At 43.1% G+C, this 20,817-nt stretch overlaps 2 protein-coding genes across 2 annotated transcripts; one reads left to right on the top strand and one right to left on the bottom strand.

The window, feature by feature from the left end:
* The first annotated feature begins 9,765 nt into the window (after positions 1-9,765).
* Positions 9,766-10,332, top strand: LOC121972488. Its single transcript, XM_042524151.1, has one exon. The coding sequence runs from the start codon at positions 9,766-9,768 to the stop codon at positions 10,330-10,332; it is 567 nt and encodes a 188-aa protein (XP_042380085.1).
* A 5,439-nt stretch (positions 10,333-15,771) lies between these two features.
* On the bottom strand, positions 15,772-20,100 carry LOC121970125 (serine/threonine-protein kinase D6PK-like). The gene is made up of 3 exons (XM_042520600.1): positions 19,670-20,100; positions 17,624-18,683; positions 15,772-16,914 (listed from the first exon to the last, which is right to left on the bottom strand). Exons 2-3 carry the CDS (start codon positions 18,565-18,567, stop codon positions 16,044-16,046), a joined length of 1,815 nt encoding a protein of 604 aa, XP_042376534.1. The 5' UTR covers positions 18,568-18,683; positions 19,670-20,100; the 3' UTR covers positions 15,772-16,043.
* Between the last annotated feature and the right edge of the window lie 717 nt (positions 20,101-20,817).

Raw genomic sequence — 20,817 nt, 5'->3', positions numbered from 1 at the left:
TCCACTCAGTAATCTGGCCAATAGTCATATACAGCAGGCTACTGGGGTAAGTATGTTTTCTTTGAAGTCTTCTACACACTTTATCCGATCGACTATTAATGATCTTGTTTATGTCAGAGGTGGGTAGAAGAGATTGACGTCTCCAACCGCCTGGCCATGGTGGACGCAGAGTTAAAAAGGTTAAGGAGTTCGGGTGGCGCGCCCTCTCAGGGTCCTTCATACGCCGAGCTGTAGAAAGAGCTCAAGAAGACCCAAGCTCTGTTGGCGGTTGAGCAAAAGAAGACGGCCGATCAGGCCTATACTCTGGGCGAACTCGAACGGCAGGTCAAATCACTGGACCGCAAAATAAGCCTGGCAACTAAGCGGAAGAAAACGGCTATCGCCGATCTGGAGAAGAAGAACGTCGAGGCTCGGGGCCTGGAGCAACGAGTCAAAGAGCTAATGGAGCAGCTGGACGGTGAGAAGACGAGCCGCTCGGCCGAGGCAACTAAACATAAAGATGAACTGAATACGTTGCAGGAGTCTCTCGAAGCTTCCCAAGTCGCCTTCAAGGAATATCAAGAGGCGGAACCTGGCCGAGTCGCAACCCTGAGGCTGAATCACATCCGCTCGACCGAATTTTCTGAAAAAGTGTGCGAGCGGATGTATAATGCCTTTGAGCTTGCCATCACCACCACAACGGACTACCTGAAGTCCAAGGCTCAACTTCCCGACTCCACAACTATCCCGGCCGAAGACTATGTGGCGCTTCTCTCCTCCATCCCGAAGACCATTTATGATTTTCTCGAGTAGTGCTCCTTGTAACCCTTTCGATCGGCCATAAGGGCCTAAATTGTAATGAAGATATGCCGCATTTTTAGCAACTTAATCTTTTTCTTTCTTTTTTTTTTTCAATGCTTGTGTCTTCTGATTGGCTTGCAAATTACTGCCGTTCGCGTCTCCCCCTTCTTTCTTCTTCGTTAATAGTTTCACGAAGTATTCTACATAACCGGGTCGCTCGTCTCAACACCCCCCACTTCTTTAAATGGGATTCCCGATAAATGTTCACGAAGTACCTTTGGTTACCGGCGACTCTCGACATTTAACGTCGGAGCTCGACGGTCTTCCGGCCGAAGGGTTTATAGTCGCCGGTACGACTCTCGATATTTAAAGTCGGAGCTCGACGGTCTTTCGGCCGGAGGGTTTATAGTCGCCGGTACGACTCTCGATATTTAACGTCGAAGCTCGATGGTCTTCCGTCCGGAGGGTTTATAGTCGCCGGTACGACTCTCGATATTTAATGTCGGAGCTCGACGGTCTTCTGGCCGGAGGTTTATAGTCGCCGGTACGACTCTCGATATTTAACGTCGGAGCTCGACGGTCTTCCGGCCGGAGGGTTTATAGTCGCCGGCGCGACTCTCGATATTTAACGTCGGAGCTCGACGGTCTTCCGGCCGGAGGGTTTATAGTCGCCGGCGCGACTCTCGATATTTAACGTCGGAGCTCGACGGTCTTCCGGCCGGAGGGTTTATAGTCGCCGGTATGACTCTCGATATTTAACGTCGGAGTTCGACGGTCTTCGGACCGGAGAGTTTATAGTCGCCGGTACGACTCTCGATATTTAACGTCGGAGCTCGACGGTCTTCCGGTCGGAGGGTTTATAGTCGCCGGTATGACTCTCGATATTTAACGTCGGAGCTCGATGGTCTTCCGGTCGGAGGGTTTATAGTCGCCGGTATGACTCTCGATATTTAACGTCGGAGCTCGACGGTCTTCCGGCTGGAGGGTTTATAGTCGCCGGTACGACTCTCGATATTTAACGTCATAGCTCGACGGTCTTCCGACCGGAGGGTTTATAGTCACCGGTACGACTCTCGATATTTAACGTCGGAGCTCGACGGTCTTCCGGCCGGAGGGTTTATAGTCACCGGTATGACTCTCGATATTTAACGTCGGAGCTCGACGGTCTTCCGGCCGGAGGGTTTATAGTCGCCGGTACGACTCTCGATATTTAACGTCGGAGCTCGACGACCTTCAAGGCTAATTTCAACACGGATGATATATGCCTCGCCGAGCGGCATGGGGCCAAATGCGTTTTATCACTTTACTTCCTGCATTACAAGGATATAGGCGACCAAGACATACATAAAATGAATTACATCGGCGCACCTCTCACCCAACTCGGTACGGCTGGAGATGATTTGCGCTCCATGGTCGATCCAGCTACCGTCCATCTTCATCCTCCAGATAATAGGCACCCGAGCGGAGCTTCTCGATGACTTTGAAGGGGCCCGCCCAAGGAGCCTCCAGCTTGCCAACGTCCCCGACCGGCTTTACTTTCTTCCACACTAAGTCGCCGACCTGGAATGCTCTAGGGATCAAGCGCCGGTTATAATTTTTCTTCATCCTCTGCCGGTGCGCCATCAGCCGGACGGACGCCTTGGCTCGCTCTTCGTCGATCAAGTCCAACTCCATCTCCCTCCGCTCGGCGTTGTCATCATCATAGTTCTAGATCCGGACGGACTTTACGCCGACTTCAACTGGGATAACTGCTTCGCCGCCATACACTAAATGGAATGGTGTGACGCCCGTTCCCTCCTTTGGGATCGTGCGGATAGCCCATAGGACGCCCGGCAACTCGTCCACCCAGCTTCCTCCCATATGGTCGAACCGAGCCCGAAGAATGCGAAGAATCTCCTGATTGGCTACTTCGGCTTGACCATTGCTCTGGGGATATGCCACAGAAGTAAAATGTTGTTCGATGCCATAACTTTTGCACCATTCTTCGAGCTGCTTCCCGACGAACTGTCGCCCGTTATCAGATATGAGCCGGCGAGGAATGCCGAACCGATAGATTATATGCTGCCAGATAAACCTTTTGACCATTTGCTCGGTAATCTTGGCCAGTGGCTCGGCCTACACCCATTTGGAAAAGTAGTCGACCGCCACTAGTAGAAACTTCAGCTGACCGGTTGCCATAGGGAACGGACCTACGATATCCATTCCCCACTGATCGAACGGACAAGACACTGTAGATGTTTTCATCTCCTCCGCCGGTCGGTGGGAGACGTTGTGGTACTTCTGGCAGGAGAGGCACGTCGCGATGGTCCGAGCGGCGTCTGCTTACAGGGTTGGCCAAAAGTACCCGGCTAGAAGGATCTTCCTAGCCAGCGATCGCCCGCCCGGATGTCCTCCGCACGATCCTTGGTGCACTTCCTGGAGGATGTACTCCGCGTCCTCCGAGCTCACACACTTCAAAAGTGGGAGGGAGAAAGCCTTCTTGTAGAGTTGGTCTCCAACGAGTGTGAACCGACCGGCTCTCCTCCTCAATAGCTGGGCTTCCTCCCGATCGGACGGTGTCGCACCCGAGCACAGAAACTCCATGATGGTTGTCCTCCAATCGCTCGGGAATGTGAGGCCCTCCATCCGGTCAATGTGCGCCACCAAGGATACTTGCTCAATTGGCTGCTGGATGACGATCGGTGATATTGAACTTGCGAGCTTGGCTAACTCATCTGCCGCCTGGTTCTCTGCTCGGGGTATCTTCTGGATAATGACTTCTTTGAAGTGGGTCTTGAGCTTTTTGAAGGCCTCAGCGTAGAGCTTGAGCCGAACGTTGTTAATCTCAAAAGTGCCCGAGAGCTGCTGCCTGCTGGGCGGCCAACTGAGAGTCTGAATGAAGTGTCACCTGACTGGCTCCTACATGCCGGGCTGCCTGCAAGCCGGCTATGAGGGCCTCATACTCTGCTTCATTATTTATGGCCTTGTAGTCCAGCCGGACGGATAGGTGCATCCGTTCTTCTTGGGGAGAGAGTAATAGCACACCAATCCCGCTCCCGAGCCGAGTGGATGATCCATCCACAAATATTTTCCACATTGCTTCGGGCTCGGAATTTTGCACTTCGGTAATAAAATCTGCCAAGGACTGCGCCTTTATTGCCGAACGGGGTTGATACTGAATGTCAAATTCACTTAACTCCATTGTCCATTTGATGAGCCGTCCGGACGCTTCTGGATTCAGCAACACTCTTCCCAATGAGCTATTTGTCCGGACGATGATTGTAAGTGCCAGGAAATAAGGACGAAGTCTCCGAGCGGCGAGGACCAAAGCAAAAGTCAGCTTCTCGAGCCCAGTGTAGCGAGATTCAGCATCTTTTAGAATATGGCTCAAGAAGTACACGGGTTGTTCTTCACCGCTCACCCTTACTAATGCTGAGCCTATTGTCCGCTCGGTTGAAGATAAATAAATACAGAGCGGCTCACCTACAGCTGGCTTGGCTAGCACGGGAAAGGTATTCAAGTATGTCTTTAGCTCCTCAAACGCCCGATCGCATTCTTCGTCCCAATGAAACTTAGTAGCTTTGCGTAGGATCTTGAAAAAGGGAGACTCTGGTTGGCAGTCTTAGAGATGAATCTTGGCAATGCAGTTATCCGTCCGGTCAGGCGCTGTACTTCCCTTAGATTTCTTGGTGGCACCATATCTTGCAACGCTTTTACCTTGTTGGGATTTGCCTTTATGCCCCGCTCGGTCACTATATAGCCCAAGAAACGCCCGCTTTTTGCTCCGAACAGACATTTTTGAGGGTTCAGCTTGACTCCATACTTCCTCAACGTTCGGAAGGACTCCTCCATGTCCGTAAAAAGATCAGCCGCTCGGACAGACTTGATGAGAATATCATCCACGTACACTTCTAAATTGCGTCCGATCTGCTCCTTGAATACCTTGTTCATTAAGCACTGGTAGGTTGCTCCCGCATTCTTCAGTCCGAACGGCATCACATTGTAACAGTAAGTGCCGTTGGCTGTGACGAAGCTAACCTTCTCTTGATCCTCTCGGGCGAGCGACACCTAATGGTAGCCCTGATAGGCGTCTAGCATGCATATCAACACGCACCCGGCTGTGGAGTCCACCAGTTGATCAATCCAGGGCAGAGGATAGAAATCCTTTAGGCATGCTTTGTTGAGATCCCGGAAATCGATGCAAACCCTCCACTAGTTGCCAGGCTTGGAGACTAGCACCACGTTCGCCAGCCATCTCGGAAACTGTACTTCGCGTATGTGGCCAGCCTCCATGAGCTTCTCGACCTCCGTTCGGATGATGGCATTTTGTTCGGCGCTAAAGTCCCTCTTCCTTTGCTTCACCGGCCGAGCGTCCAGTCGGACGTGAAGCTCATGCTGTGCTATACTTGGCGAAATTCCCGGCAGCTCATGCGTCGACCAAACGAAGACGTCGCAGTTTCTCTAGAGACATTTGATCACCTCCTTTTTCTGGCTTGCCTCCAGATCGGCCGCAATGAATGTGGTGGCTTCCGATCGGGTCGGGTGGATTTGCATCTCCTCTTTTTCTTCACAAACCAAGGAGGGTGGTTTTTCGGTTATGGCATTCACCTTAATCCGTTGCGTCTTCCGCGCAGAATTAGCTTCGGCTCGAACCATTTCGATGTAACATCACCGAGCCGCCAGCTGGTCTCCTCGCACTTCTCCAACTTTATCTTCAACCGGGAACTTAATTTTCTGGTAGAAGGTGGAGACGGCCACTCGGAACTCACTGAGCGCTGGTTGCCCCAGGATGACATTGTATGCTGAGGGAGAGTCGACTACGACGAAGTTGGCAGTCCGCGTCCTTCTGAGCGGCTCTTCTCCCAGCGAAATAGCTAGTTGGACCTGTCCGACCGGCAGAACTTCATTGCCCGTAAAGGGGGGTTGTCATGGGCAGCAGCTCAGCTCGATCAATTTGCAGTTGGTCGAAAGCCTTTTTAAATATAATGTTGACCGAGCTGCCTGTATCGATGAAAATGCGGTGAATAGTATAGTTAGCTATTACCACTTTGATGAGGAGGGTGTCGTCATGTGGCACTTCGACTCCCTCAAGGTCCCTAGGCCCAAAACTAATTTCGGTCCCGCTCGCCCGTTCTTGACTGCAGCCGACTGCATGGATCTGGAGCTGCCTGACACTCACCTTCCTTGCTCTGTTGGAGTCACCTCCGGTCGGTCCGCCGGTGATGATGTTGATTTCGCCTCGGGATGTGTTGCTTCTATTTTCTTCCTCCCGTGCGGACGGCCTAGGCCGCTCCTTGGATACCCGGGGATTGTCCTCGTGCCCTTGAGGATGATACCGCTCGAGAGACTTTCTGGATATCCGCCGATCGGCTTCATGGTGTCGCTGTCGCCTGTCGGATGATGGCGATCGACGACGGCCACTCCGGGGAGCGGGGTGGGCGATCAGGGGAAGGCTTCGGCAATCTCGTGTGTTATGCGTGTCGGTCCGGTGGAACGAGCAAAACATGGGGGTTCATAGCTTCTTTTTTGGTTTGGGCCGCTCGGCGGCTACCTCTTGAACGGCGTGGGATCTTGCGTGGTGAGGGCAGACTGCTTCGGCTCGCGGTCCTCTGGGCGGTTGGTGGCCAAGAGCGGCTTCCGCTCGGCAGGTGCTAGCCGCTCACTTGGAGCTTCTTTTCTTCGGGCCGCCTGGCCTTCCTCCACATTAATGTACTCATTGGCCCGGTGTAACATATGATCATAGTCTCGGGGCGGCTTTCGAATAAGTGAACGGAAGAAGTCACCGTCCACAAGGCCCTGCGTGAACGCATTCATCATTGTTTCTGAGGTGGCCGTTGGAATATCCATGGCCACCCGATTGAATCGTTGGATGAAAGCTCGGAGCGGCTCCTTGGGCTCTTGCTTGATGGCAAATAGACTGACACTGGTCTTCTGGTAACGTCGACTGCTCGCAAAATGATGGAGAAAAGCGATGCGGAACTCTTTAAAGCTGGTGATGGATCCGTTCGGCAGCCTCCGGAACCATCATTGCGCCGATCCCGAGAGGGTGGTAAGGAACACCCGACATTTCACTCCATCTGTGTATTGATGTAGTGTAGCTGTGTTGTCGAACTTACCTAGATGGTCGTCCGGGTTGGTGGTTCCGTTGTATTCTCCGATCGCCGGGGGCACATAATGCTTTGGCAGAGGGTCCCGCAGGATGGCCTCTGAAAACTGCCAGTTGATCCGCTCGGGGGAGGCATCCGTTCGGGGAGCCTTGCCTTTTTTGTAGTCTCGCCTGGGCACCTCGTCGGATGAAGATCCTCAATCAAGGTTAGCTGTTGCGACTTCAGGAGGCGTACGGAATAGGGCCCAATGAAATGGAACCGGGGCAGGCGGTGCTTCCGCTAGGCCTCCTGACGCTGACGTCGCTTGTTGCTCCAATCGCTCGACTTGCGCCTTCTGTTTCTGTTGCTCCACGAGCTTAGCTGCTCTTGCCTCAATTAGAGCGTCGAGCTCATCCTGGGAGAGTATCACGATGTGCGGTCGTCCGGCTTCGTCCATCTCTTCCGCTCGGATTCAGGTGCGTTCCCACAGACGGCGCCAATTTGATCCTGTCCGAACGCTGAGTCGATGGACGCTGGGCACGTGGTGCTCTCCGAACTGGTGACGTGGAGCTCTGACCGGCCGTATGGATCTCCGACGAACCTGCAAAGAAGTCGGGCCGGGAAGGGGTTCCCGGCGATGACCCTCCGACGCTCAAGTCAGGCAAGAGGAAAACGATGAAGTGGCTCCGAATATGAGAGATTGCGTACCTCCGGTGAAGTCTAAGGGCTCTTATATAGAGCTGTGGGGAGGCTTATACACACATACCGATGCATCCACGTGTCATGTACCCTACACTAGTATGGGCTTACCAGAGGAGCATGTCTGACACCATACTACTACAGTCTGAGCACCTCTCTGATGGGACGGCCAAACCTTCTGTCGTAAGATTCTGCGTATGGCTTGGTCGTTGAACATGCCTGTTGTCAGAAGATGTTCCCCAATATCCCCTTGTCCTTTTGTCTCTCCTCTCCCCGCGCCGGGCATCTGGCCGCTTGGCAGGAATCGCTTCCGACCAGGCGTAGGCATTGGTCCGACCGGGAAGATTCCCGGTCACGTGCTCTGCTGAGACTGTTCCTTCACAATCATTGCTACTTTATACCTCGGCCGGGCGGGCTACCCGCTCGGCCCGGCGACTCTGTTCACCATGAATGTCGGAAACCCGACTCCTCGTCGAGTTATCTTTGATTCCACCCGGACCCGATCGGCCAGTCGACCCACCCCTTTTCCGGTCGGCCGGACCTCCTGCTGACCCTTTTGACTTTTGACCTCTACATGTCATTGACTCCCCTTAAAGGGGGCCCCTGTCCTTACTGCCGGATCAAGAGTCTTCTATTCCAAATTCTTAAGGAAAATTTTTATTTTTGGTACAAAGTCTTGTTTTGTGCAATCTCGGTTTTGGTTCATGATATATCATGTTGCGATTTTATTTTATCATCGCGATTTTTGGCATTGTTCTGTGTCGCAACCAGTTGGAAAAATTTGTGACAGCATTGCAATTTCCTCCAAAGAAGGGATAGCGTCACAGGAGGTTGCTTGCAACTGGTTTCCTAGGTCAGCGACAACGTCAAGGATGGCTGGCAACGCGTAGAATGTCGTTTCTCACATTTTTTGCTCATTGCAAGCGCCGATGGCCAACAGTAGGCCACCGACGACCAGCTTCATGCTGGAGGTTATTTTCCGGGGTAGGATAAAGTGTTACAGTTGGCCGGAGATGTGCATGTGGCCGGCAAGTTGGCTGTGGTGGTCGCTCGCTATTTCTGCGCAAGCAGACGTCAGCGAACCAGCGTTCCGATACTGGAAAGGGCCGGCGACTACTCTGGTATGCCGTCGATTGGCTGTTGTGGTCGACGCAGTGGTGATTGTTCGGCCAGAAGGGACAGCAGCGACAACGAATCGAGGTTTCAGAAATGTGCGTCTTTTTGAGAGCGATGAACAGTTGCACCAGTTCAAAAAGTAATGTGGGTGGTTTCGTACATGGCCACGTTCAGTTTTCATAGGTTTTTTTTTTTTTTTTTTTTTTTTTAGTGTCACGTTCTATTGTAACCATCTATTATTTTTTTTTTTGAATCGATACTATAAAATAATTTAATTAAGTAAATAAATTATTTATTTTAAACGTAAGAGTTAGTGGATATTTTATTAAATTATCTTTATTTTATCCCTTTAATGATACTCCATTAAATTTAATTTTTTGGATAAAATAATTTACTTAAATTATTTTATAAAATTAAATTTAAATTGGATTGTATGGGTTCTATTAATATCTATTATTTTAAATTAAATTAAATTCAAATTATATGTCACCAAAGTGACCTCTATTATTTGAATTTAATTTTATTTAAAATATTAAGATATTATTGAGGTATTAAATAAGCTAGAAATGTATATATTTATGGGAGTATTAATCTGTCCAAAGGAAGATTTACACTTAACAAATTATACATTTACTTGTGATAATAAACACGTAACAATTATAAGGTTTTCTTTGTTTCATGCATATAATAAATCGATCCAAAGATAGATTTATTATTTATCATGCATTATTGTTAGTGTTTGATTATTACAACAAAAGTACCACTTGCAAATAATATTACTGTCCAAAGACTTGATATTATTGTTGCACTAGGTATCTTTAGATGAGATTTACCATTTATTTTAATTGATTCAAAATGAGCATCTAATTTATGTTATAATTCTTGTGTTCTCTTTTCAGCAAATGTTGCTACTATTTCTACTAACTTAAGTTCAGTGTCGATCCTTAATGCTACAAATTTTAAGGATTAGAATGAGAACATTCTAATTGTTCTTGGTTGCATGGATCTAGACTTTACACTTCGGATAGAGCAACCCACTACTCCTACAGATACTAGTTCCTCTGAACAGAGGGTTAAATATGAGAAGTGAGATCCCTCTAACCGCATGAGTCTTATGATCATCAAGCGCGGTATACCTGAGGCTTTTAGGGGTGCGGTGTCTAATAGTATCACCCAAGCTAAGGAATATCTCGATGAGATTGAAAAACACTTTGTCAAAAGCAATAAGGTGGAAACCAGCACAATTCTAAATAGCTTGATTTCCATAAAGTATAAAGGCAAGGGTAATGTTAGGGAATATATCATAGAAATGTCTCACCTTGCATCAAAGTTGAAGGCACTTAATCTTGAATTGTCGGATGATACGCTTGTGCATTTAGTACTTATTTCTCTTCCAAACCAGTTTAGTCAGTTCCAAATCAATTATAACTGTCAAAGGGAGAAATGGACTCCTAATGAGCTCATTTCACACTATGTTCAAGAGGAAGAGAGGTTGAAGCAAAACAAGGCTGAAAGTGCCTATTTGGCAAGCACCCCTAAATATAAGGGCAACAAAAGAAAGCATGAGGCGACTAAAGGTCCTTATGTGAAGAAACAAAAGCAGGATACAGATAAGAAAGGTTGTTTCTTCTGTAACAAGCCTGATCATGTCAAGAAAGAATGTCCTAAGTGATAGATCGGATGCGAGCGATAAAGGGGGGGGGGGGTGAATATCACTTCTTTTAAAACTTTTCTTTTACTTTGTAAATCAAAATCGTGCAGCGGAAAATAAGAAAAGAGACAAGTTCTTTTACTTCGTTCAAAGCCTAGCTCGACTCCTACTCGAAGGCCCGCGATCCTTGATCGCACCGATGGGCAATCCATTATAACCCTTCTTTCCGAGATCCTCAGAAAGAAGTAGATCGTACAAATGAGCAAGATAGTAACACCCTACTATCTTGCTTAAATTAATTACAATGCAAGCTATAAAAATTATACCGACAAGATGTAGAAATGGACGCTCGGTCGGTACTTTCGAAGTAGCTTGAAGAGTTGTAGTGAATCTTGCAGTACGAGCAGCTTATGCAGAGAAGAGCCTTTTGATAATTAGTAGTGTTCTATTAAACCTAAACATAGATTTACCGAGATCCGCTGGTCCAGTCGACCGCGCGCGGTCGACCGGAAACCATCCGATCATCCTTGCTTGGAGTTTTCTCCTCCAAGACTTCTAATTACCTAAGGTTACCATCCCCTAGGATTTACTTCACCTAGCTTCACTTACCAGAACCTAAGGTTACCACCTCCTAGGATTTTCTCCACTTGGCTTCACTCACCAAGACTCAGTATTCAGCTACCTAGGAATTAAGTTCTCCAGACCTATCCACTTGGCTTCCACAATATACCGAGATTTCCCTTACCTAGCCTACAACTAGGACTCAGTATTCGTCTACCCAGGGATCAGGTCCTCCAGACCTATCCACCTGGCTTCCACGATCTACCGAGATTTCTCCCCTTTCCTAGCCTACAACTAGGACTTCCCTTGATCAAGCTTCATATTTAAACGTACTTAAACATATTTGTCTGACATTAAAATCTTGGAGGTCGATTGCACCAACACTAAGTACCATGCTTGGCATGCGAAAAAAGGTACATTTTTTAATTTGGTTTGTTCTGAAGTAAATTTAGCTTCAATACCTCGAAACACTTGGTTGTTAGACTTTGGTGCTACTACTAAAATCAGTGTTTCAATGCAGGGTTGCCTGAGCTATCAAAAGCTAACTGATGTTGAAAGAGGCATTTATGTGGGTGATGGCAAGTCGGTTGAGGTGGAAGCAATAGGGCATTTTAGATTGTTGTTAAACATTGGTTATTATTTAGACTTAATAGATACTTTTATTGTATCTTCATTTAGATGGAATTTGGTTTCTATTTCTGTTTTGGACAAATTAGGTTACTGTTGTTTGTTTGGAAATAGTCAATTCAGTTTATCTATTAATTCTATTGTTGTTGGAACTGGTTCACTTATAATTTATGATAATCTATATTTCTTGATATAAATGCTTCTTATATTGAAACCCTGAATGTGGAATCACGTGGTACTAAGCGTAAATTTAATAATAAAAACTCATGTACCTTATGGCACAAACGTTTAGGACACATATTTAGAAATAGAGTTGAACGACTTATATCGGATGGAATTTTACACTCCATTGATTTTATAGACCTAAATGTTTGTGCTGACTACATTAAGGGTAAACAAACCAAAAGAAAGAAAGATGATGCATATAGAGCTACAGAAGTATTAGAATTGATACATACAGATGTTTGTGGATCATTTCCAACACCTTCTTGGAATGGTCAACAATATTTTGTATCATTCATTGATTATTATTCTCGATATGCATATCTATTTCTTATTTATGAGAATGCTCAAACATTGGACGTTTTCAAATCATTTAAGGTTGAAGTTGAAAACCAACTTGACAAAAGAATTAAGAAAGTTAGATCTAATCGTAGTGGTGAATACTACGGTAGATATGATGGTTCAGGTTAACAGCATCCAGGACCTTTTGCTCAATACCTAGAGGAGTGTGGAATTGTTCCACAGTACACCATGCCAAGCTCACCAAGCATGAATGGTGTAGCTGAACAACGTAATCGAACTCTTAAGGATATGGTAAGGAGTATGATTAGTCATTCAACCTTACCAATGTCACTCTGGGGAGAAGCATTAAAGACAACGACTTACATTCTAAATCAAGTACCCACTAAAGCGGCAACTAAAACACCTTTTGAGCTTTAGACAAGGCGAAAGTCAAGTCTCAAACATTTTCACATTTGGGGATATCCAACTGAGGCTAGACCGTATAGGCCACATGAAAAGAAACTGGACTCCAGAACTGTAAGTAGCTACTTTATTGGATATTCTGAGTGATCACAGGGCTATAAGTTTTATGATCCCAAAGTAAAGACTATCTTTGAGATGGGAACTGCAACATTCTTTGAGGATATTGAGTTTGGGGGGAATAATAAAGTAACTAACCTTGTCTTTGAGGAGGAATGTATTCCCACTACTCTTCAAGAGGAAATGGTTTATATTCCTATGATTGCTTCTAATAATGATCAGGATTTTTTCCTGTCAGTGATCAGGATGCAATACCAGAACAACAAGACATTTGATAATTAACTCCCAGAAGAACAAACTCAACAATCTCAAGAACCATGTGTATGTAGAACAAGTGCCTTTACAAAGGTCCACTAGAGAAAGGAGGAATGCTATTTCGGATGATTACATAGTACTACTTCAAGAACATGAGGAAAATGATGGTATGGTGGAGGATGATCCGATCAACTTTCGTCAAGCCATGCAAGATTCAAATTCTCAAAAGTGGATTGAGGCAATGAATGAGGAGTATAAGTCAATGCAAGACAATAAAGTTTGGGAACTTGTCATATTACCAGAAGGTGTGAAACCCATTAGTTGTAAGTGGATTTTTAAAACCAAACGAGATTCAAATGGTAATGTGGAAAGGTATAAAATACGTCTTGTAGCTAAAGGCTATACTCAGAAATATGGGATTAACTTTAAAGAGACATTTTCTCCAGTTTCAATGAAAAACTCTTTAAGGACAATCATGACACTTGTCGCACACTTCGATATGGAACTCCATCAGATGGATGCCAAGACGGCTTTTCTCAATGGAGACATTGAGGAAACAATCTATATGGTGCAACCAGAATACTTTGTATCAGGAGATCCAAAGAGTATGGTTTGCAAACTTAAGAAGTTTATCTATGGGTTAAAACAAGCATCTCGTCAATAGTACCACAAATTTCATCAAATAATAATCTCATTTGGCTTTGAGGTAAATGTGGTAGATGATTGTGTGTATCATAAGTTCAGTGGAAGTAAGCATATCTTCCTGGTTCTGTATGTTGATGACATTTTGCTTGCCACAAATGATATAGGTATGCTAAATGATACCAAGAGATTTATATCTAGATATTTTGAAATGAAAGATCTTGGTAACGCATCTTTTGTATTAGGAATCCAAATACATCGAGATCGTTCTCAAGGTATTCTTGGATTATCACAAAAGAACTATATCGATAAGGTGCTTAAAAGATTTGGCATGCAAGATTGCAAACCAGGTAATACCCCAGTCGCTAAAGGAGACAAGTATAGTCTTAAACAATGCCCTAAAGGAAGCCTCAAGACTCAAGAAATGCAAAAGATTCCCTATGCTTCAGCTGTAGGAAGTCTTATGTATGCTCAAGTTTGTACGCGTTCGGATATTGCGTACATTGTTGGAGTATTGGGCAGATATTTAAGCAACCCAGGAATGGATCATTGGAAAGCAACAAAGAGGGTAATGAGATATTTAAAGAGAACTAGTGATTACATGCTCACATATAAAGGGTCAGATACTCTTGAGATCATGGGATATTCTTATTCTGATTTTACGGGATGCCAAGATAGCATGAGATCCACTTCAGGCTATGTTTTCCTATTGGATGGCGTTGCTATCTCTAGGAGAAATGCCAAACAGGCATTGACAACTTCTTCACCATGACAGCGGAGTTTATAGCATGTTATGAGACATCTAATCATGGAATATGGCTGAAAAATTATCACTGGGCTGTGTATTTTGGGAAGGGTTGAAAGACCACTGAAGTTACTTTGTGACAATCGATCAGCTGTATTTTATTCTAACAACAATAGGAGCTCGACAAAATCGAAGCACATCGATATCAAGTTCCTTGTGAAAGATAGAGTACAAAGTGGACAGATTTCGATAGAACACATAGGCACAAACTTCATGATAGCAGATCCTTTACAAAGGGTTTACCACCCAATGTCTTCTATGAGCATATCACTCATATAGGTGTTATTCAGTTTGGTGAAATCTAGATCTAGTGGGAGTTTGTACTATGTATATTTTCTATATATGTTTGGTTATGTTGTTGATACTTATGTATTTGGAGATTATCTGATCAGATATAAAGTTTAGTGTTTACTTCATTACACTTTGTATAACTTAAGTTAAAGTTTTGATCTTACTTTGGTTATAAGGACTAGTTGAAAATTGACATGAATAGATCACCTTGCATGTAATTTTCATGTCACATTCATAATTGATCTATATCATTTAATTATATTGATGTACGTGACCATTGATGGTTTAGTTGTGATAGATACAACGAAGACTACATTAATCCTATATCTATATAATTAATGGACAAGATTGTTAAGGGAACCCTACGGCTATGATGACAAAAGTTATGAGCTCATTAAGGTTAACATTTATAAGTTTACACATATGACCCAGTGGGAGATTGTTAGAATTTTGGAGGTATAATTGTAATTATAAATGTCTAATGTCATCAATTAAAGAAGTCATAATTGAATGTGATAAAATTTATGATTAAGGAATATGACTTGAGAATTTAATTGTTATGAATAAATTAATGTGGATACCATGTGCAATTTTTAATTTGTTGAGGGGTCAAATTAAAAATAGGCAAACTTATGTTTCTATAAATAAGGGTTATGATCCCAGTTTGCAGAAGAGACTTTTGTTTTGTTTCCTCATTGACAAAACTCTCTGAAAAATTTGTAAATTGAAGACCTTGCCCAAAATCGATTGCATACTATGAATTCTGGTACGTTTCCGTAATTCTGTCGATCCAATTTATAATTTCTTAATAATTGAATAAAATGTATATATTTTGTGTTGAGATTACTCACCCTATTTTTCTATCAGTTACCTCTAGAATTAATCGGTTTAAATAATTGGATACTTAAATTAAGAAAAAGAAAAAAAAACCACGCAACATATCTTACAAATATAAAGTTCATCACAACACTATGAGACAAGCAAATGCAAACGGATTAACTTTTAGTGAAGGGACCCATTTCTTAGCATTTACATACAATTTTTTGACAAAAATAATGCCAAATCATATTCTAAAAGAAAGATATTTCAGGAGCAATTATAATATTCAATATTATCTGAATATCATCAGTAAAGTTGCCCATATGAATCTGACTAAATTTCTATAGATAATCCAATTAGATGACTACAATGTGTAGTCAACCTCGTGAGTTCCCTAAAGAATTGCAGTAGATAAGTTAAACAAGAACAAGATCTAACATTGATGAAGAACAAAGATAACATATTGGATAATCCTTGAGGAACACATATTTGGAGTTGATAGTACATTGCCAAACAAGGGATGCTGTGGTAAGCCTTGAGGAATACATGTTTGGAGTTGATATTGCATTTCCATCAGGAGATTTACCGATATAGATTCACAGGGATTCTAGAGGGTGAAACAAAACTGCAATCCTCATACAACTCCACAAATTCTACAACTTCAACAGGTTGATCGAGAGGAGAATGACTAAAAGAAATCAAATTCTAGATAGTTGTCTGAACCTTTCTGGTTCACAGTTGATGTGGCTTTTTCTCTGGCTGATACAGCAGGCTTTGTGAGTCGTTCTGTATCGAAGGATTTTGGGATCTCAGGAGGACTTGCACAGCGTATCAGTGCCCAGTTGACTCCCTCGAAGAAGGGGTGTAGCTTTATCTCTGAAGCCCCGCGTTTGTATCCAAGTCGGTGTTGAGGTTCCTTCACAAGAAGACCCCTTATCAAATCTCTAGCGGCGAAGCTGACTGTTGGTGACTCTGGGAAGCGCAGCGGTTGCCCAACAACATTGAACAATGTTGCTCGGTTACCAGATCCCTTGAATGGTGTTTTCCCAAACAATAGTTCATACATGAAGATGCCAAACGTCCACCAATCAACCGCACTCCCATGGCCCTCACCCTTTATGATCTCTGGTGCCAAGTACTCATGGGTACCTACAAAAGACATGGAACGGGCATCCGTAGGCTCTGCTATGAGCTCGGGCAACGGGTTCACCTGGTTCCCTATCTCTGATTTTGCTTTCCTCTCTTTGGATTTGGATTTAGAGAAAAACCGTGGGCCAAAGCAAGTTGTAGGTGCCACACAAGAGGGCTGAATACAGGATGGTTCGATACAAGCAGGCTGGATACAGTAAGCCGTGTTGTTCCTTCTAGCTGATTCAGGATCTGGGTTGGAGGACTTGATCAGTGTTGGGTTTACTGCACAACGGAGAGAGAGGTCAAAGTCAGAAAGCATAATGTGGCCATCCTCGCGAACAAGGACATTTTCTGGCTTGAGGTCGCGATATATAATTCCAAGCATGTGCAGGTATTCCAATGCCAGAAGGATCTCAGCAACATAAAACCTACATTTAAGAATTTAATTGTGATCAGTGAATGGGGGATCACCAGGATGCATGGGATCAAAAGTGCAAAGTCCTAGCAATGGTTCAGCATAAATACAAACAGAGGTCAATCAAATTTAACTTTTTCAGAAGAGAAGTAGGAATAATTGTCCATTACTATCTCAAGCAATGAGGATAACCAGAAGTAGGAACCTCTTAGTTGACTAATAAGTAATAAGCTCACCGGATTCAGAACAAGTAATATGCAAGCACATGTTAGAACAGTCACCAAAATAACGAGTAAAGAATTCACAGAGTAGAACTACATGCATCTTTGGTCAACAACTACTAGATTGCCATGAAAAATCCTAGAGTTTCAGGTGAGAAGAGAAACAAGGAAATAAGTGTTTGTACAGAATTATGCTAATTAGAAAATTGGTATACTGGATTGTGGGCATTTGGATACTTTGAAACAAGAACTGGTCATTTCCTCCATAAAACCAAGTAAAGACAATGAATAGATGAATCAACATGAAAACGTAAAGGAAAGCAGAGAGCATTTGAACATGCTTGTAGCATGACATGTTAGTAAGCATTTACAAACAATGTAATTGATGTGTTTAGGCTGAACAAACTATATCTGAATAATAGAAGTTGCAACGATAAGAAAGCATCTAGCATGTGCTCCTCAAACAGTAAGTCTAAGAAAGACTGAAGTGCAGAATTATACTTCACAGCTTGTTCGGAGAAATGTTTCCCAGGTTGCCTTTGACGAAGGGTGTGCAAATCTCCTCCAGGGCAGAATTCCATTACCAAACATGAGAATTTATCTGTTTCAAAGTGGGTATAAAGTGTTGGAAGAAATGGATGGTCCAGACACTGTAATATCTCCCTCTCTGTCTGAGCTCTAAGAAGCTTTTTCCGACTAGCCAGCAATCCCTTATCCATAACCTTCATTGCAAAGTAGCTTTTTGTCCCACTTAATTCTGATAGATACACACTACCTATATCACCACAACCTAACTTCTTCAACAGCCTAAAATGGCTCAAGCCTAAAACCCCATCTTTTGTGCGAATCTTTCGAATGGCTTCAGCTCTTGAATCATTTGATTTATGAGGTTTAGTTATGCTGCTACCCAAACTGCTGCAGGAGCTTTCATCACTCACGTCACTGTTTGTACTAGGTCTGCACATGCTACTCTTTCCACTCTCAACAAAATCAGCTGTGGCACTGCTGGTTTCATCACTAAATTTAGCAGATACAAAACTTTCATTCCCATTCTGTTCGGATTTCTTTGCTTGATCTCCATTACCATTCCCAGCAGTGGCTCTATTTTCCGCAGAATCTACTTGCTCTGATGACTCCTTCTGACTCTCTGAAGGGATCTTAACAGAAGTTTCTGAGGGTATGGTTACCTCTGTAGGAACTTTATCTGTTGAATTGTCAAAAGATTCCTTCTGATGGTGATCTGATTTATTATCTTTCTTTAGGCCATTGACAGCAAATTTTGACACATTCTGATTTATCTCTACCACTTTTTTGACAGTACTGCAATCCAATTTGCTTGGCTTCAGAATCTGGGAAGATTTAGAAGAATTTGGCTCTACTTTGGTACTCCCAGGAACTTCAGTTTGGGACTTGGCGTTAGCCTGTGATATAGTCTTTGAAGCCATCAATATCTGTGTGATACTTATTATCTAACTAGGCAATGTGGCAATAAAGAGCTTATTCTTCAGTAATGATCATAAAATGCCTCCTCCATCATGAGTAGATCTGCTCAATTTGGGATCTGTAGTTGAACAACAAGGATGCATAAGCAAACAGCCAAGAAACACTACGACTTGCCTACTACTGAATCGAAAATTTGCAGCCCTGGTGGACTATGAAATAGTCTATCAGTCTGTTCGAGATGAATGTACTGGAACAAAATGAAAAACAAGTAAGACTGAAAAGGCATGCTTTCTGTGAGATAGTTTGTGTTCAAAATGAAAACTACACACAACCAAAAATAAGAATGTTTGAAAGTTGGCTTGAATGTTGAGAATAGAGCATTTAAGAGTATAGCAGCAACATGAACCAAATGCGTCCTTTATAGGAAGTATCAAGAATCAAAATAGAACATTAATACAGATACAACTTTTTATAGAGTTCCGATCCATGTAGCCAGACTCCCTGAACAAAAATTTACAAGCAGATTTTGCAAGCATTCAGTGATTCCGGTGGAATGGACTAAAACTGCTTTGGATCTCATACATCTCGAATATGTAAAGATTTTAACTCAAACAACGCATCAGCATGAAACAAAAATTATATAAAGATCTTATAAATCGTAACATTATTCTGAAAGTAGTACGAGACGTATTAAGAAACAATGTCCCTCCGTAGGATCGGCAGATCAAGGAACTTTTACCACGCAAAGGATAGATACAACCTGGTCTGGGGCGTCAGATCGTTGAGCAAAAATGTGTCTTTTCTCTTTAAAGGAACCCCAAAAATATCATCAATCGAAGAGAAACTAAAGATATGGGGGAAAAAGACAAAGAGCACTGAAAAATCCGCCCAAAATACATAAAAATACTATCTTTCGACGGCAGACGATTCGCAAGCCCCAAAATAACACAAATCACGCCGGAAAAGAATGCGGCACGCCCGGATCGTGAACACCGAAGCACAAGGAACGCAGATCCAGCCCTCCCAGACCAGACATTAGGAGAACTAAGATGAAACCCAAGAAACAAGACAAAGAATGGGAGCAAAGCGCGAGCAAAACCTCACCTTGCGACAAGTTCAGACCTTGAGATCGCTAGACAGGCACCGAGCAAGGGTTCCAGCTCTCACACTGCAGTCCACATCACACCATGAAACAGAGAGAGAGAGAGGGCGAAGTGGGGGATGGGAAAGGGAGAGGAGGTCTGGAAAAACAGAAAAAATTGCAACAACAAAAAAAAAAACAAATAAATAAATAGAAAGTTCAATTTGTATGGTGGGTGTGCATAAAGGGCATGGAAAGAAGAGAATGGTCAAAGCGAAAGCCGAAGCTTTTTTATCCTTTATCATGCAATTCGTGTTTGACGGAGAGACAAGATGGTGACCGATCTGCGGGGAAGTGCACACTTCGATCCAGGAGAGAGCTGCTGGTTTATAATGCGAGCAGACAGGCAAACACCGTACCCAGTTCCATCTCCACCCTCGTCGTTAGCATGTTGTTTAATTGACGGAGTTGATTCTAGTGAGATTTATTCTTATTAAATGTCCATCCGCCTAAAAAAAGGCCTGGGCTGAGAATCTGATTAAAATTAAATTAAAAATATAATCAATTGAAAATTTTTTAATTAATTACTTAAATAGTCCAAATTTTCTATACAAATCAAATAAATTTAAACGATTAAATATTAGTTGATTTAATTTTCGATCAAATTAATTAAAATTTTAAATTTTAATTTAGATTTTATTTAATTAATTTATATTTTTAAATAAAAATAATATTAATTCTGTTAATTTGGTTTGGATTAATTTTTAAATTTTTTATTTGGTTAAATTGAATAAACCGATTAAATTAAATTTTTAAACCAAATTGAATTTATATACATTAATTTTCCTTTTACCGAAATCGAATGTTATTAAACAAAACCAAATTTGTATATTCTAATTAGAAAAATTCGGTCAATTTAATTTTTACCAGATTAACTGATATCAGTTCAATTTATTCAGTTATTTTTAAAAATTTAATCAATTAAGTTATCTCAAAAAAAAATAATTTGATTTTATTTGATTAATTTAATTTAATTTGATTTTAATAACAATAATATTTTTATCTAAATCAACTGCGCTGGAGGTTAATTTCAAACAAATATATAGTGGACAAAGAGGGGAGAACGACAAATGGTAAAAACGACAAGTAAAAAAATATTTCAAGAAATCAA

This window comes from Zingiber officinale, chromosome 4A (genome assembly GCF_018446385.1).
Source record: "Zingiber officinale cultivar Zhangliang chromosome 4A, Zo_v1.1, whole genome shotgun sequence".
Taxonomy (NCBI): domain Eukaryota; kingdom Viridiplantae; phylum Streptophyta; class Magnoliopsida; order Zingiberales; family Zingiberaceae; genus Zingiber; species Zingiber officinale.
The sequence above is the reverse complement of the archived record's forward strand: the minus strand, read 5'-3'. Positions and strand labels throughout refer to the sequence as shown.